Genomic DNA, 18,022 nt, shown 5'->3' with positions numbered 1-18,022 from the left:
CTCATTTATCGTAAGGTTGCATTAACAGAATCCTACAACTACAGAATAACAGGAACGTTTGGGAGGGGCCTCCGAGGTCTTCTAGTCCAACCGCCTCCCCAAAGAGAAGACCCTTTGCCTTTGGGTCCATTGGCTGTCCAGTCTCTTCTTAAAAAGCCCCCAGTGAGGGAGCACCCAGAACTTCTGGAGGCCAGCAGTTCCACTGGTTAAATAGTCTTCACTGTCCGAACGTTTCTCCTCAGTTCCAGGTTGCTTCTTCACTTGATGGGTTTCCATCCGTTGCGTCTTCTCCTGCCTCTTCAGGGGCTTTGGAGAAGAGCTTCACCCCCCCTCTTATTCTTTGGGGCAGCCCCTCAAATATTGGAAGGCTGCTTTCATGTCACCCCTGGTCCTTCTTTTCTCTAGACTAGATACCCCAATTCTATTCAGTTCAGAATAGAGGGGCTTTGGAGGTCTACTAGCCCAACCCCCGCCCAAGCGGGAGACCCTATACCATTTCAGACAAGTGACTGCTTAATAACTTCTTTAAAAGCTCCAGTGATGGAACGCCCACAATTTCTGGTGGCGAGCAGTTCCACTGGTTAATTGTTTTAACTGTCAGGAAATTCCTCCTTAGTTCCAGGTTGCTTCTTACTCCTTGATCAGTTTCCATCCGTTACTTCTTCTCCTGCCTTCAGAGGCTGTTTGGAGAATAGCTTGACTGCCTCTTCTTTGGGGCAGCCCCTCAAATACTAGAAGGCCGCTAACATATCCTCCCCGGTCCTTCTTTTGTCTAGACCAGCCAAGCCCAGTTACTGCAACCATTCATCGTATTATTTTAATCTCCGGGCATCTAATTGTCTTCCTTGCTCTTCTCTGCACTTTTTCCAGAACCCCGAGAAGCTTGTGGGATGAAAAAAAAAAAAAAGGAACATTTTAAGGAAAAATACCCCCAAAAGTCCAGTTGCCTTTTGGGGAAAAAATCATCCATCAATACTGGAGCTGACCCAGGAACATCAGCCCAGAGGTGCCTCTGCTAACCTCTCCCTGGATGCACAAACACTTCCCACGACCCACAAACGCAACCCATTTGTGAGTTCGGAAAGCCTTATGTCCCTTTCTAGGCCGTTTCATGGCAGGTTTTCCTTGACCGAAACCAAGAAAGTTTGTCCAAACTTGGGAAAAGAAGCAACGGATGGAAAAGGATCAAGAAGAGATCCTACCTACTCAAACTGACCCTGAGAACAATCACAGGTAGTCCTTGACTTACAGCCAGTTGAAGTTATAATGCCTCCGAAAAAAGCGACCTGTGAGCACGATTCACACTTATGACTACTGCAATATCCCCAGGGTCACGTGATTAAAAATGGAGACCTGCCCTCCGGCAACTATTTACGACAGTCGCAGTCACTTGATCCGCTTTTGCGACCTTCTGACCAGTAAAGTCAATGGGGGGGGAAAAGCTGGACTCGCTTAACGACCATGTCACTCCACTGCGGCATAGCTAGGTTGTAAAACGGGGCAAAATTCACTTAACAACCTCACTCACTCGGTGAACAGAAAATGAAGTCCCAGTAATTTGGCCACCTTCCTTAAGAACCCATGAAAACGTTTGTTACCTTCAGTCAATTTCACTCCCCAGATCCAAAGTTTACAGTCCAAGTTCCTAAACTTGGCAAAGCGATCGCCAGCGAATACTTATTAAACTTTCTTCGAAGAGCCTCATATCTTTGAAATATTTCTTTTTCTTCTTCTTCTAATTCCATCAACTTCATTTTAAGATCAAAGCAACCTTTCCGCTCCGTTCCCCGGCAGAGAAGAACATGCCAAGTCTTGTCTTCCACGCGTGGCATCAATAATTCACCCCCATTTCAACTCCACTTTTTAACTTCCCATAAAAAGGAATCAATAACTTCGTGAGTCTTGATTGATTCATGCCCAACCTCCAACCTCTGAAATATTTTTACAGCAGCAGCAACCTCCCTAATATTCCCCTAAAGAGGCAAGGGACCAAGAATCAGGCAGCGATAAAACTTCTGTAAATCTACAAAAACAGCTTTGGCCAAGATCTATTTACTATCTGAAGCATTGCTTCAATGCCAGGTTGGAGAAACGAAATTTAAATCACCTCTGAAGTCCAATCTAGCTTAACCTCACTATCTCATCCCATCAACCAACAAGAATAATCCTGTGTTGTTTTTTTTGCCCTGTATTAAACATTTTCTTAAGCAACCCTGCTAGGCTAAGCTACTCTATATAAACCACTCATTCGGTAGCAGTGATGAGGTTCCCTAGTTGGGTCATGAAATGTCTAGAAGAAAATCAGCAAGCCCAAAGAGCACCGAGGACCCCACAGTCCTCCTCCTCACCCTCCCTCTCCTTTCCTTCCCCTCCTCCTCTCCACAAACCCCACTCCCTCCTAGCATGGATGATGTTCCCTAGTTGGGCCATAAAACGTCGCAAGAAAACAGCCAAGCTCAGAGAACACCAAGGACCCCACAGTTCTCCTTTCCTTCTCCTTTGCTTTCTCCTTCCTTCTCCTTCTCCTTTTCCTCCTCTTCCTCCTCCTCCTCCTCCTCCTCTCTGTAAATCCCTCTCCCTCCTAGCACTGATGATGTTCCCTACTTGGGCCATGAAAGGTCTGCAAAGAAAATAGTCAAACTCAGAAACCACTAAAGATTCCTTTCCTTCTCCTTTTCCTTAAGTCTTTAAGGGGCCCAGGTTGGAGACCCCTGACTTAGATGACCCTTCTGGTCTCTCCCAACTCTATCATTCCTGACTGGCTGGGGAATTCTGGGGGTTGAAGTCCACGAGTCATAAAGTGGCCCAGGTTGGAGACCCCTGACTTAGATGACCCTTCCGGTCTCTTCCAACTCTATCATTCCTGACTGGCTGAGGAATTCTGGGGGTTGAAGTCCACGAGTCTTAAAGGGGCCCAGGTTGGAGACTCCTGACTTAGATGGCCCTTCTGGTCTCTTCCAACTCTATCATTCCTGGCTGCCTGGGGAATTCTGGGGGTTGAAGTCCACAAGTCTTAAAGTGACCCAGGTTGGAGACCCCTGACTTAGATGGCCCTTCTGGTCTCTCCCAACTCTATCATTCCTGGCTGGCTGGGGAATTCTGGGGGTTGAAGTCCACGAGTGGTCCAGGTGGGAGACTCCTGACTCAGATGACCCTTCTGGTTCCTTCCAACTCTATCATTCCTGGCTGGCTGAGGAATTCTAGGAGTTGAAGTCCACAAGTCTTAAAGGGGCCCAGGTTGGAGACCCCTGACCTGGAGGGGGGAGAAGCTCCATAGACATATGCCCACCTATTCCCAGCAACAGGTCTGGAACCTCCCAGCCAATCCTGGCCACTGGATGACCCCAGGTGAGCCAGGTAGCTGAAGAAAGAAGTGGGGGGGATGATCCCAGCTTACCTTGGGAGCCAGGAACTGAGAAGATTTATTCACCACCCACTTTGGCAAAGAACCTGCAAGGGGGGCAAATCGAAGTATTGGTCACGGCACCAGGGCTCGCTCAGGCTGCTCCAAGCACTGTGCAAAATGGGCCCCCACAATGCCTGGGAATTGTGCGCAGGTGCACCTACACCCCCCACCCTACCCCGCAACACCTGAGACACCCAGTCAAGAGTCCGAATCAAGAAGGAGACCCCCAACCCAGTTTGGGACATACGGGCAGTCTTCAACTCACAACGAAGTTACGAGTTTGTTCAGTGAACGAACCAAGGCACTGAAAAGAAGGAACTTATGACCACTGCTCACATTTATGACCGTGTGAAAAAACAGTCGTAAGTCCCTTTTTCCAGGGCCGTTGAGATTTCAAACGGTCGCTAAATGGAACGGTTGTTAAGTCACGGATCACCTGTACAAGTAAACATTGGCCAGCCCAGCTTCCCAAGGTAGCAGAGCCCAAACCATACACCTCTTCCCAACCAGGTGTAGCGTAACTCCCTTGGTGAAGGATGCGAGGGCCCAACCTTACCTTTGGGGTCTACCTGAGCTAGGTAGGTGAGGCTGCAGTTCTTGGCTCCTTTCCCCTGGATCAGGTAGCCTGTTTGGATGGAGACGGCTCTGACCATGTCCTTCCGCGGCGGGTATTTCTAAAAAGAGACCAGTGGATAAAGTTTGTAACTCCCACCAGCAAAGCCCAGAAGTGGCCCTAAGACCATGGGTGCATTGGTTTCAATCAGAATAGAGCTGGAAGGGACCTTAGAGGTCATCTAGTCCAACCCCCCCTGCTCAGGCAGGGGACCCTCTACCGTTTCAGACAAACGGCTGTCCAGCCTCTTCTTAAAAATCTCCACTGATGGAGCAGCCACAACCTCTGGTGGCAAACAGACCTTGGCCACTTTAAGACTGGTGGACTTCAACTCCCAGAATTCTCCAGTCAGTTATGATTGAGAGAAACAGGAAGCAATTATGGCGGGGGGATTCTGGGAGTTGAAGTCCACAAGTCTTAAAGGGGCCCAGGTTGGAGACCCCTGACTTAGATGGCCCTTCTGGTCTCTTCCAACTCTATCATTCCTGGCTGGCTGGGGAATTCTGGGGGTTGAAGTCCACAAGTCTTAAAGTGGCCCAGGTTGGAGACCCCTGACTTAGATGGCCCTTCTGGTCTCTTCCAACTCTATCATTCCTGGCTGGCTGGGGAATTCTGGGAGTTGAAGTCCACAAGTCTTCAAGTGGCCCAGGTGGGAGACCCCTGACTTAGATGACCCTTCTGGTCTCTTCCAACTCTATCATTCCTGGCTGGCTGGGGAGTTCTGGGAGTTGAAGTCCACAAGTCTTCAAGTGGCCCAGGTTGGAGACTCCTGACTTAGATGGCCCTTCTGGTCTCTCCCAACTCTATCATTCCTGGCTGGCTGGGGAATTCTGGGAGTTGAAGTCCACAAGTCTTCAAGTGGCCCAGGTTGGAGACTCCTGACTTAGATGGCCCTTCTGGTCTCTCCCAACTCTATCATTCCTGGCTGGCTGGGGAATTCTGGGAGTTGAAGTCCACAAATCTAAAGTGGCCCAGGTTGGAGACCCGTGACTTAGATGACCCTTCTGGTCTCTTCCAACTCTATCATTCCTGGCTGGCTGGGGAATTCTGGGAGTTGAAGTCCGCAAGTCTTAAAGTGGCCCAGGTTGGAGACGCCTGACTTAGATGGGCCCTTCTGGTCTCTCCCAACTCTATCATTCCTGGCTGGCTGGGGAATTCTGGGAGTTGAAGTCCACAAGTCTTACAGTGGCCCAGGTTGGAGACTCCTGACTTAGATGACCCTTCTGGTCTCTCCCAACTCTATCATTCCTGACTGGCTGGGGAATTCTGGGAGTTGAAGTCCACAAATCTAAAGTGGCCCAGGTTGGAGACCCCTGACTTAGATGACCCTTCTGGTCTCTTCCAACTCTATCATTCCTGACTGGCTGGGGAATTCTGGGAGTTGAAGTCCACAAATCTAAAGTGGCCCAGGTTGGAGACCCCTGACTTAGATGGCCCTTCTGGTCTCTCCCAACTCTATCATTCCTGGCTGGCTGGGGAATTGTGGGAGTTGAAGTCCACCAGTCTTCAAGGGGCCCGGGTTGGAGACCCCTGTGTTCTAGCTGATGCAGGGCCAACCTTCATGCCCAAGGCAGAACTAGAACTCACCGTCTCCTGGTGATTGGCTCCAAGTTGCCCAGCCAGCTAAGGCAGGGCATAAACATATCACCTCCAGCTTTCTAGCCTGGCGCCTTAACCACTAGAGGCCCAACGGATTCTCACTGGAAGTTTTTCTCCTGGGTCATAATTTGGCAGCAATTGTCCTACCAGAGGCCAGTGGAGATGAGGTGGAAGGAGAAGGAAGTGGAGGTGGAGATGGAGATGATAGTCTCGGAGATGGGATGGAGACGGTGGTCGAGATGGAATTGGTGACTGGATGGAGGTGGAGGTGGGATGGAGGTGGGATGGAGGTGGAGTGGAAGTAGAAGTGGAGGTAGATGGAGATGATAGTCTTGGAGATGGGATGGAGACGGTGGTCGAGATGGACTTGGGGATTGGATGGAGGTGGAGGTGGAGATGGTCTCAAGAGGTGGAGGTGGAGATGGAGGTGAGATGGGGACTGGGGTGGAGGTGGAGATGGTCTCAAGAGGTGGAGGTGGAGATGGTCTTGGAGATGGGATGGAGGTGGAGGTGCAGATGGAGGTGAGATGGAGATAGTCTCAGAGATGGAATGGAGACGGAGGTGGAGGTGGAATTGGGGATTGGATGGAGGTGGAGGTGAGATGGTTTTGGTCTTGGAGATGGAATTGGAGGTGGGATGGAGGTGGAAGTGGCGATGGAGGTGGGGTGGAGATGGTCTTGTACGGGGATGGAGGTGGAGGTGGAGATGGTCTCAAGAGGTGGGGTGGAGTTGGGGTGGAGATGGAGGTGGAGATGGAGATTGGGGTGGAGGTGGAGATGGTCTTGGAGATGGGATGGAGATGGTGGTCGAGATGGAATTGGTGATTGGATGGAGGTGGAGGTGGAGATGGTCTTAGAGGTGGGATGGAGGTGGAGTGAAAGTGGAGGTAGAGATGGAGATGATAGTCTTGGAGATGGGATGGAGGTGGAGATGGTTTCAAGAGATGGGGTGGAGTTGGGGTGGAGATGGAGGTGGAGATGGGGACTGGGGTGGAGGTGGAGATGGTCTTGGAGATGGGATGGAGGTGGAGATGGTCTCAGGAGGTGGGGTGGAGGTGGAGTTGGGGTGGAGGTAGACGTGGTCTTGGAGGTGGGGTGGAGATGGGCTTGTACGGGGGATAGAGGTGGAGGTAGAGATGGAGAAGATTGTCTAGGAGATGGGATGGAGGTGGAGATGGAGGTGAGATGGAGGTGGAGATGGTCTCAGAGGTGGTCTTGGAGGTGGAGGTGGAAAAGCAGGCGGAGCAAATCCCTTGGGCAGCCTGGAAGCACCTCCCCACTCTCTTGCCTTCACTCCCCGCCCCCCAATTCCTCCCAGGGCCAAGGTCCCTCCTGCCCGCCTTGCCTGCAGCTCTTCCTCCTGCCTCCCGGGGCGGTTCTCCTCCCCGCAGAGCTTCAACACCCTCTCGGTCTTTCTGACCCCGCTGAGACTGTCCAGCATCCCCCCCACACCAGCCCTCCCCCCCAGCCCCCCCCCTCCAGGAACCCGTTACCTACCGGATGCTTGACCGAATAGTTCATGATGATGTAGTCGCTGCCCATCGGCAGCCAGGAACGCAGAGTGATGACATCCCGGTTCTTCAAGGGTTTGGGGCACTTCCCTGCCCGGGGGGGGGGGGGGGGAGGAGAGAATCGGACTTGGATGAGTCGGGGGTTGGCCGGGGACTCCAAACAGCTGGACAACCTCAGCGCCTGATCTCCGTTCCAGGAGGGAAGGTGCTTTCTTCTGGGCAGCCAAGTGTCCAGGGTGGGATTCCCCCCAGGTGGGAAGGAAGCGGCCAGGCCAGGACTTGGACCGAGCCCGGCCTAAATGCGTGGCCTCCTTTGAGCCAGGCCGGTTCCTGCCCCCTCCAAGGCATCCATCTCGCATCCACAAAGCCCGGAGCTCATTTCTACTAGGGGGTCCCTGGGGGTCTCTTGAGCTTGGGGGCTTTCTTGCAGACGTCGCCTGGCCAAACTAGGGAACATTATCAGGGAAGGAAGGAAGGAAGGAAGGAAGGAAGGAAGGAAGGAAGGAAGGAAGGAAGGAAGGAGGGAGGGAGGGAGGGAGGGAGGGGGAGGGAGAGGGAGGAGGGAAGGAGGGAGGGAGGGAGGAGGAGGCTGTGGGGTCCCTGGGGCTCTCTTGAGCTTGGTGGCTTTCTTGCAGACGTCGCCTGGCCAAACTAGGGAACATTATCAGGGAAGGAAGGAAGGAAGGAAGGAAGGAAGGGAGGGAGGGAGGGAGGGAGGAGGGAGGGAGGGAGGGAGGGAGAGGGAGGGAGGGAGGAGGAGGACTGTGGGGTCCCTGGGGCTCTCTTGAGCTTGGGGTCTTTCTTGCAGAACAAACTAGGGAACATTATCAGGGAAGGAAGGAGGGAGGGAGGGAGGAGGGAGGGAAGGGAGAGGAGGGAGGAGGAGGGAAGGAAGGAGGGAGGGAGGGAGGGAGGAAGGAGGACGACTGTGGGGTCCCTGGTGCTCTCTTGAGCTTGGTGGCTTTCTTGCAAACGTCTCCTGGCCAAACTAGGGAACATCATCAGGGAGGGAAGGAAGGAAGGAGGGGGAGGAGGAGAAGGAGAAGAAGAAGAGGATGAGGGAGAAGCAAAGGAGGAGGACTGCGGGGCCCTTGGGGCTCTCTGAGCTTGGTGGTTTTCTTGCAGACGTCTCATGACCCAACTAGGGAACCTTATCAGTGCCAGAAGGGGAGAGGGGTTGCTTTCTGCCTACATACAGAACCTGGCCCTGTCAATGGGAGCGGTGTGTGTGTGTGTGTGTGTGTGTGTGTGTGTGTGTGTTCTTATTCTTGGGTCCTTGATTGGGCCATTCTTTACTGCTTGATGGTTGGTCTGAGTTGACTGTTCTTTCATTGGGGATATAAACAGACAGCAAACCCCACTCCCTTCTAGCACTGATGAGGTTCCCTAGTTGGGTCTATCCAAAAAAAACAAACAACAACCACCTATATATTTGACGATGGAGCTTGCTGCTCCAAGTATCAAATCCAAAACCCCCTGGAGGTGAGAGTCCCCACGGCTCTGCCCACCCCCCCACCCGCCGGGTCCAGGTCTGGTCCCGCTTCCACCCCCACCCACCCAGCCCGCCCACCCGCCCCAGTTTCTCACAGGCGTAGTAGCCCACATCCGCGTTGACGGTGAGTTTGCCGATGTCGAAGGTCTCGATGACGTTGGTGTCCCACTTTTTCCGGTACTCAATGTCGTGCAGCACGTCGTAGAGCGTTTCCGCCGAGGCCTCTTTGCAATCCATCCTGCACTGGAGAGAAACTCCGTGGGTTTACGCAGGAGTAAGCCCGGCCAGGTTCCACAACCGACGGATTTCCGTTTGCGGGGTTGAGTCTCGACTTATGACCGCAGCGGAGGCCCACATTCCCATTGCTGAGGGAGGCATTGGCCTCGTCCCATTTTACGACCCTTCTTGCCACAGTCCTCGAATTACAACCACAACTGAGCCCGAAATTAGAACTAAGGAGACATTTCCTGACAGAACAATTGGGTTGTTTACCAGAGGTTGTAAATGCTCCAATACTGGAAGTTTTTAGGAAGAGAATGGATAAGCGTTCGTCTTAAAGTGGCGCAAGGTTTCCTGCCTAGGCAGGGGGTTGGACTAGAAGACCTCCAAGGCCCCTTCCAACTCTGCTATTCTATTCTGTTCTAATTTTTGTACCAAATTTTTGTATACATTTATTTTACTAAGTGAAATATACAAACCACAATGGACCCCCAAAAATTCAGTGGACAAGCGACGCAGTTCTTAAGTGAGTGTGTCCCGTTGTACGACCTTCCTTGCCACAGTTGTTAAATGAATTAACGACTTAGATGAGGGAAGAGAAGGGGAACTTGTCAAATTTGCAGATGAGACTGAGCTGGCAGGAATAGGTAACACCCAAGAAGATCGGCTCAAGATACAAACTAGACTACAACACTGGGCCCTATCTAACAAAATGAAATTCAATGCAGAGAAAAGTAAAGTCCTACACTTAGGCAAGAAAAACCCAAAGGACACGTATAGACTGGGTGAAACCAGGCTCAATAGCAGGAACTGGGAAAAGGATCTTGGAGTCTTAGTGGACAACCAGCTAAATAGGAGCCAATGTTGTGCAGCAGCAGCCAAAAAAGCCAATGCAATCCTAAATTGTATTAACAGAGGGATACAATCGAGATCAAGGGAGGTACTAATACCACTCTATAAAGCCTTAGTAAGGCCACACCTAGAGTACTGCATCCAGTTTTGGTCACCAGACTATAAAAAAGATGTTGAGACTCTGGAAAAAGTGCAGAGAAGAGCAACCAGGATGATTTTAGGGGACTGGAGGCTAAAACATATGAAGAACATTTGCAGGAACTGGGCCTGGCTGGTCTAGGGAAGAGAAGGACCAGGGGAGACAGGAGAGCAGCCTTCCAATATTTGAGGGGCTGCCACAGAGAGGTGGAAGGGGCCAAGCTGTTTTCCAAGGACCCGAAGGCCAGACAAGGAATAATGGATAGAAACTGATCCAGGAGAGAACAATCCACCCATGGAACAGAAGTTGCCCTCAGAAGTTGTGGGAGCTTCATCATCCCTGGAGGCTTTCAAGAAGAGACTGGATTCCCATCTGTCAGAAATGGTGTAGGGTCTCCTGCTTGGGTGGGGGGGTTGGTCTAGATGACTTTCAAGGTCCCTTCCAACTCTGATTATCTGTTTATCTGAATCACTGCAGTTGTTAAGTGGGTCACGTGGTCGTAAAGTGAATCTGGCTTCCCCACTGACTTTGCTTGTCAGAAGGTCGCAAGAGGGGGGTCACGGGACCCCCAGGGACGCTGCAACCGTCATAAATAGGACTCAGTTTGCTGAGCACCTGAATTTTGATCCTGGGGATGCTGCGACAGTCGTTAAGTGTGAAAAACAGCCCTACGTCACTTTTTTCAGTGCGGCTGTAATTCGAATGGTCAGGAAATGAAGTTGTTGTAAGTCGAGGACTGCTTACATTGCCCCAAAGCGCCTCACGCTGCATCCAGAAAGATCATTTTTCCCTTTTGGATTCGGCCCCTGGGCTGAGTGGGCTCCTGGCCAAGCAATTAGAATTAATGGTGCGCTTTTAAGCTAATGACTCATTAAAATAATGAAAGGAAAACTCTGTCCCAGAAATGCCAGCTGAAGAGCCTTCGAAGACGCCACCGCCGCAGAAAGAAAGCTGATACGCAAATTTGGAGGTGCTTTTCATGTTAAAAATACTTTAGGAAGATATGCATTATTTATATTTTATTTATTCACTCATTCAGAAGCTGCCCATCTCTCTCGCAGAGCGTGGACGGAGCAGGCATAAAAACAGAACAGCCATATATAATAAATACTGCAATAGGAGGCAGTTACAAACAAGAATGAAACAATGAAATTGGAGTAATGGTCAAATAATAGCATTGTTAATTCTTCCCCTAATGGGGGAATTCTTCTAGATTTTAGGAGAAAGCCTCACTGAATTCAGTGGAATTTGCTGCTGGATAAAAGGAGTATAGAATTTCAATTTTTGTATCCTTACCTATCCAGATAACTACAGGAATATAAACTTGAAAGATTTCTACGGGGGATTCTACCCGAAAAATACAGCAAGGAAAATGCACATTTGGTTATTCGTATATTAACTGCTGCTAGAATTGTATTTGCACAAACTTGGAAGAGTGAAGAGATACCTACAGATGAGAATGGGATTAGGAAAATATTAGAATGGGCAGAAATGAACAGATTAACTCTGGCAATTAAGGAGAGAGAGCAAACTGGATATTATATGATGTAGGATTTATTTTATCAATGGTTAAATAACAAAAAATGGAAGTTAGAAACAGAGAAGCAAAATAAAGAAGATATGTTAAAAGAGATAAGTAAATATTATGATTAGTATGTGGAATATTACTATTTTAATATTGTAGAATTACGGTAACATCAACGTAATGAAGGATGTTGCAAATTTTGATTATTGTTCAACCAAGATATTTGTACCCAACAACACTGTGTTCAACTGAAGATGGAATTGTTACATTAAAAATTACAAAAAAGAAAAAAAAAGGAATATAAACTACAGGATTTACGACCATGGATTTAGTGATGGTTCAGAGTTACAAAGGCACAGAAAAAAGGGACTGGTGACCTAGTCCTCGGTCTTATGACTGTCGCAGAATCCTCATGGCCACGTGATCAAAAGGTCTTTCCCATATATCCCTACCTTACAGGTCTAAAAGTTAGCCCTGGAAGGGAATTTATAGATGTCCAGGCTGAGCCCAAGGGAAGGAGGAGTGAAACGTATCATCGGTCTCGAGTCCCTTTGCGACATTAGTAGTTCAGATTCTTATAGGGAATTTAAGCTTGTCATAAATCTTTAGATCCAATTGAACTGCCTTAAACTTCCAGATTTTCCCGCGCTGGACAAGACATGTTCTAAGTACCGGAGGTCACTATCCCTTCTCGGCCCATCTGCTCTGACATCTGGACCCCCGGCCACTACCCCTAGCATCTTCCTCTTACACCGCCTCTCCATCACGCTGCCCTCGGTCCTTTGCAGTGAATTTCCAACGCGTTCACCCAGAGGCAACAAAATGGCGGGCTCCCTCAACTTACAGCCACAATTAACCATCCGGTTGTTAAGCGAGACGTTTGTGAAGTGAGATTAGTCCCATTTTACGACTTCTCTTGTTATTATATCTTTGTCATTGTTCTTGACTTGATGTAGTATCTTGAGCAATGTTTCTGGACCTCAAGTAGTTTAAGATGGGTGGACTTCCACTCCCAGAATTCCCCAGCCAGCATGCTAATGAGCTTGACGGAAGGGTGGACTTCCACTCCCAGAATTCCCCAGCCAGCATGCTAATGAGCTTGACGGAAGGGTGGACTTCCACTCCCAGAATTCCCCAGCCAACTGGCTGGGGAATTCTGGGAGTGGAAGTCCACCCATCTTAAACTTCTTGAGGTCCAGAAACACAGATTTAGACGCTTGTTTTCTTCTTGAAATCTGCCTGGCTCTGATTCTATGGACTGTCCAAAGCTCCAACACACACACACACACACACACACACACACACACACACACACGTTTGTGCACATGGGCGTGCATGCACAGAGGCCCCTCAGGCCGGGAGCAGGCAGTCCCCTGCCCGCTCCGCTTCCCCAGCCAAAGTGGGCCTCGGGTTTCGTTTTCCAAACTCGCTCATTATTCATCAAGTCACAATTTCGTGCAGGCCGGCAAGCCAGGAGCCACTAAATATTTCATGCCCCCTCCGCCCCCCCCAGTGAAATCCTTCCTCTGCTGCCACCCAGCCAGCTGACCAAGCACCTGCCAAACAAAAGCAGTGGGGGTCTCTGCCCCCCACAAAGGCCGGGACCCCGAAACCTGAGAGCATCCTGTGCAGAGCGACAGGTGGGGAGGCAGGAGAAGGCGAAGTCTTTCGTCCCTGGGGGCATCTTGCAGAACTGCGCTGGTTTCCAAGGCTGGGGGTTGTTTTTTCCCACCCTGGTTGGATGAGACCAGGGAGGATTTCTTGCAAAGGGTGGCGGCCTGCCAGTAGTTGAGGGGTCCGGCCCCAAGGACAGCGAGGGGGTCAAGCTATTCCCCAAAGCAACTCGAGGGGGGACGAGAAGCAACGGGTGGAAACTCCCCAAGGAGAGAAGCAACCTGGAATGAAGGAGGAACTTCCTGACCGTGAGGACAATGAACCAGTGGAACTGCTTGCCACCAGAAAGGCGTGGGTGGTCCATCACGGGGCATTTGCAAGAAAAGACTAGACAACCTTTTGTCTGTAAATGTATGCGGATGGACTAGAAGATCTTCAAGGTCTCTTCCAGTCCTATGATTCCGTGAGGCAGAAAGATAAGATAGATATGATAGATGGACAGGTAAGGTAGAAAGTGGATGGATGGATGGATGGAGAGAGGTGGGCAGGTAGGCAGGTAGATGATAAATAGAAAGGTAACAGAGAGACAGATAGAGATGATAGATAGATAGATAGAAAGATGATGGATGGATAGATGGATGGATGGATGGATGGATGGATAGATAGATAGAAAGATAGATGGATGATAGATGAGTGGATAGATAGGTAGGTAGATAGATAGATAGATAGATAGATGGATGGATGGATGGATGGGATAGATAGATAGATAGATAGATAGATAGATAGATAGATAGATAGATAGATAGATAGATAGATAGATAGATAGGGATAGATAGATAGATAGATAGATAGATAGATAGATAGATAGATAGATAGATAGATAGATAGATAGATAGATAGATAGATAGATAGAGAATTAAATGGATAGATAGAGAGATAGATAGACATAGTTAGATGATAGATACATAGATAGATGGATGAATGGATGGATGGATGGAGGGATGGATGAATGGATGGATAGTTAGACTGATAGAGATGATAGATAGATGATAGATAGATAGATAGATAGATAGATAGATAGATAGATAGATAGATAGATAGATAGATAGATAGATAGATAGATAGATAGATAGATGGATGGATGGATGGATGGATGGATGGATGGATGGATAGATAGATAGATAGATAGATAGATGATGGATAGATAGATAGATAGATAGATAGATAGATAGATAGATAGATGGATGGATGGATGGATGGATGGATGGATGGATAGATAGATGGATGGATGGATGGATGGATAGATAGATAGATATAGATAGATAGATAGATAGATAGATAGATAGATAGATAGATAGATAGATAGAAAGAAAGATAGATGGATGATAGATGAGTGGATAGATAGGTAGATAGATAGATAGATAGATAGATAGATAGATAGATAGATAGATAGATAGATACAGGTAGATAGAAAGATAGATGATAGAACAGCTGGTCTCCAGAAGTTGCGCGTACTCCATCCCTGGAGGCTTTTAAGGAGAGACTGGACTGCCACCTGTCTGAAATAGTATAGGGTCTCCTGCTTGGGCCAGGGGTTGGTATAGAAGACCTCCAAGGTGCCCTCCAACTCTATTGTGATTAAGACTAAGTGTCCTGGCCTAGTGGTTAGAATGCAGTACTGCAGGCTACTTCCGCTGACGGCCGGCTGACAGCAGTTCAGCAGTTCGAGTCTCACCAACTCAAGGTTGACTCGGCCTTCTGTCCTTCTGAGGTGTTAAAATGAGGACCCAGATTGTTGGGTCCAAGAGGCTGACTCTGTAAACTGCTTAGAGAGGGCAGTAAAAGTCCTGGGAAGTGGCACATAAGTCTAAGTGCTATTGCTCTCCTCCTCCTCCCTCCTTCCAGCCCTGATGATGTCCCCTAGTTGGGTCATGAAACGTCTGCAAGAAAACAACCCAGGTCAGAGGGCACCAAGAACTCCACAGTCTTCCTCCTCCTCCTCCTCCTCTCCTTCCCTTTCTCCTGCACTCTGCAAACACCCATTCCCTTCTAGCACTGATAATGTTCCCTAGTTGGGTCATGAAACATCTGCAAGAAAACCACCAAGTTCACAGAGCACCAAAGACCCCACAGTTCTCCTCCTCCTCCTCCTCTCCACAAACCCCTCTTCCTTCCATCACTGAAGATGTTCCCTAGTTGGGTCATGAAACGTCTGCAAGAAACCCACCCAGCTTAGGGACCACCAAGGAGCCCCTCTCACCCACATCTGTCACTCCCAGGTCCCCAGGAAGGAGTCCGACAACAGGCCGACAAAGCTGCCAAATCCAGATAACAGATAATCAGAGTTGGAAGGGACCTTGTAGGTCATCTAGTCCAACCCCGCTGCCCAAGCGGAAGACCCTAACACCATTTCTGACCGATGGCAGTCCAATCTCTTCTCGAAAGCCTCCAAGGATGATGAAGCTCCCACCACTTCCAAGGCGAAGCTTCCAATCCAGTCTCAACATCTGACTGACTCATCCGATCGACGTTAACAATTCATTTATTCAGCGCATAAGTCAGACGGCCCCCAGCGACTGCGAGTGCGAACGAACGAACGGCAGAAGCTGCAACAACTCCGACCTTGGCATAATGAGAGCGCGAGAACAAGTTATGCAAAAATATGCAAAGCACGTGGGAACGTGGGATCCCAAGGATACAGGCTTTTAGGCCTTTTTATCCCTTTATATAGGTAGAACGGTGGTTTTTCAGTTTATATCTCCTGTGATTCTCATTCCCTCCTTTCCTTTCTTGGCTTTCTCCCTCCTTCCTGCTGGGTTTCAAGTTTGCAGAAGAGCCTCGGTTTGTTAAAAAATATTCCTGTGGCGTTATTTGGGAATCTGGGACTTAAATTTTGTTTTTGCATATATTTTTTCCCGTCTTCTCCTGGAATCTCTTCCACCAGCCCCACCCGGCAACCAGCAGTCTAAAATAAAAGGCCAGCCTCCACGAACGAGGAGGCTCTAAGTATCTGCACTTAGGTGGTTTTTAAAATACATTTATGCATTCAGCACACCCATCCACATGCGTAGCTGTGCAGGAAGTTCTCGGCTTACGACCGTTCAGGCTCAGTGGCTGTTTAAAGTGACAGTGGAATTGCAAAAAAAAAAAAAAAGTGGGTTAAAGGCCGTCCTCTCCTTATGTCCATTTGCTTACTGACCAGTCACGGGGAAAAATGACTTTCAGGTAGTGCTCAACTTACACTATTCGTTTAACGACCGTTCAAAGTTGGGTGTTGGGTGACTTTGGGCCAGTCCCCAGGAGACGGGGAGTTCTAGTTTCGCCTGAGGCAGGAAAGCCTAAGTGACTTTAGGGCCAGTCCTTCCCTCAACCGGTCCTGCCCAACACACCTCACAGGGTTGTTGTTTGCAGGCAAAATAGAAAAAGGGAATATGAAGGATGGTCCCCATTTTGAATTTCTCTCTCTATAAAAGGCGAAATTACCCCTCACGCATCATCACAAAATCTCCAGAACCGTAAAGCCTACAAACTTGACATTTGGCCCGTAGGTTCCTCTTGGCTTCTAGGGGCTCCCTAACAAAGGATTTTTCCAAATGACCATCAGAGCATTAAGAGTATTTCCTATATTATTATTATTATTATTATTATTATTATCATTATTATTATTATTATTACCCTCTGATGCTAAGGAGTTCCACTCTCCCTCCCCACCTGGAAAGAAATCTCTTCCAAATGCAAAACACAAGCAGAGGAGTTTCACTTTCACAGCACCAAGCAGCTTTAGTACAGAACAGTTGAGCTAAGCCACGCCCAGGCTCCTTGCTGTCTCCTCCTTGCTCTCCCAGCAAATGCTCTTTCAGTTTCCAAACAGCCCTCCACTCTCTCACACACTGACAGGACGCTAGTTTTAATTCAGCTTTGCAATGGGGATGCAAGAAGGCTTACTCCAGCTTTACAACAGGGATGTGAGGGGAAAGATAACTTCTGATTTTCAATGGTGTTGCAAGCGGGAGATTTACTCTAGCTTTACAATGGCGAGCCAAGGAGGAGGTTTCTCCAGCTTTAGAATGAGGATGCGAGGAGGTTTACTCCAGCTTTACAATGGGGTTGCAAGGAGGAGGTTTGTTTGTCTGTTTATTTGTCAAGATAGTATTCGATAACAGGTATAAGTATAAACATGTCTATGAGTACATGAAATGGATAGGAATGAAAAAAGAAACAATTTTACTTTTTTAAACAAACAAGTTTTCTCCTACTTTACAACAGAGTTGCAAGAAGGAGGTTTACTCCAGCTTTACCATGGGACTGCAAGGAAGAGGTTTACTCCAGCTTTGCAAGGAGGATGAAAGGAGGAAGTTAGCTCCTGCTCTCTAATGGGGCTGCATGAAGGAGGTTGGCTCAGCGTTTTACAATGGGGATGCACAGAGGAGCTCTGCTCCAGCTTTACTACACCAGCCAGGCCTTGACTGCATGAATCCTGCCCCGACGTGGAATGCATTGAAGGTAAAAGCATCTCTAAACCCCGTCACCCCACCCCCTCCCCAAATTCTTCTCCTGAGAACCCCGTTCGGATAAACAGCGGAGAGGGGAAGAGGGGGGGGCAGATAAGGATGCCCGCTGCACCGCCCCCTGCAGCCCTGATAAGAGAGGCGGCACTGGAAGGGAGAGGGGCCTGAATGGACGCCTGTCAAAGACCTAGAAGACCTTGAATTACACCGTCTTCGGTCCGATCTAAGTATAGTACATAAAATCATACATTGCGATGTCCTACCTGTCAATGAATACTTCAGCTTCAACCATAACAACACAAGAGCAACACAACAGATACAAACTCAAAGGTTAATCGCACCAAACTTGATTGCAGGAAATACGACTTCAGCAACAGAGTGGTCAATGTCTGGAATACTCTGATTCTTTGATTTCTTCCCCAAACCCCCCAAAATTTAACCTCAGACTCTCTACTATTGACCTCACCCCTTTCCTAAGAGGTCTGTAGGGGACGTGCATAAGCGCATCGATCGTGCCCACCGTCCCTGTCCTATTGTCTCTTTT

At 48.9% G+C, this 18,022-nt stretch overlaps 2 protein-coding genes across 2 annotated transcripts in view; one reads left to right on the top strand and one right to left on the bottom strand.

Annotated features, from left to right (window-relative positions):
* ANAPC15 (anaphase promoting complex subunit 15) overlaps positions 1-18,022 on the top strand; it is a 416,731-nt gene that overhangs the window by 155,927 nt on the left and 242,782 nt on the right. The window lies entirely within an intron of this gene.
* Positions 1-18,022, bottom strand: part of STARD10 (StAR related lipid transfer domain containing 10) — a 40,775-nt gene that overhangs the window by 6,886 nt on the left and 15,867 nt on the right. Inside the window, exons 2-5 of the mRNA XM_087936885.1 lie at positions 8,717-8,864; positions 7,116-7,219; positions 3,963-4,080; positions 3,398-3,450 (exon numbers count right to left, since the gene is read on the bottom strand). Of these exons, the coding sequence (XP_087793011.1) occupies positions 3,398-3,450; positions 3,963-4,080; positions 7,116-7,219; positions 8,717-8,864 (423 nt within the window). The remainder of the gene's footprint in view (positions 1-3,397; positions 3,451-3,962; positions 4,081-7,115; positions 7,220-8,716; positions 8,865-18,022) is intronic.

Source organism: Pseudonaja textilis, chromosome 7 (assembly GCF_049901715.1).
Source record: "Pseudonaja textilis isolate UNSWEBS1 chromosome 7, rPseTex1.2, whole genome shotgun sequence".
Taxonomy (NCBI): Eukaryota; Metazoa; Chordata; class Lepidosauria; order Squamata; family Elapidae; genus Pseudonaja; species Pseudonaja textilis.
The sequence above is the reverse complement of the archived record's forward strand: the minus strand, read 5'-3'. Positions and strand labels throughout refer to the sequence as shown.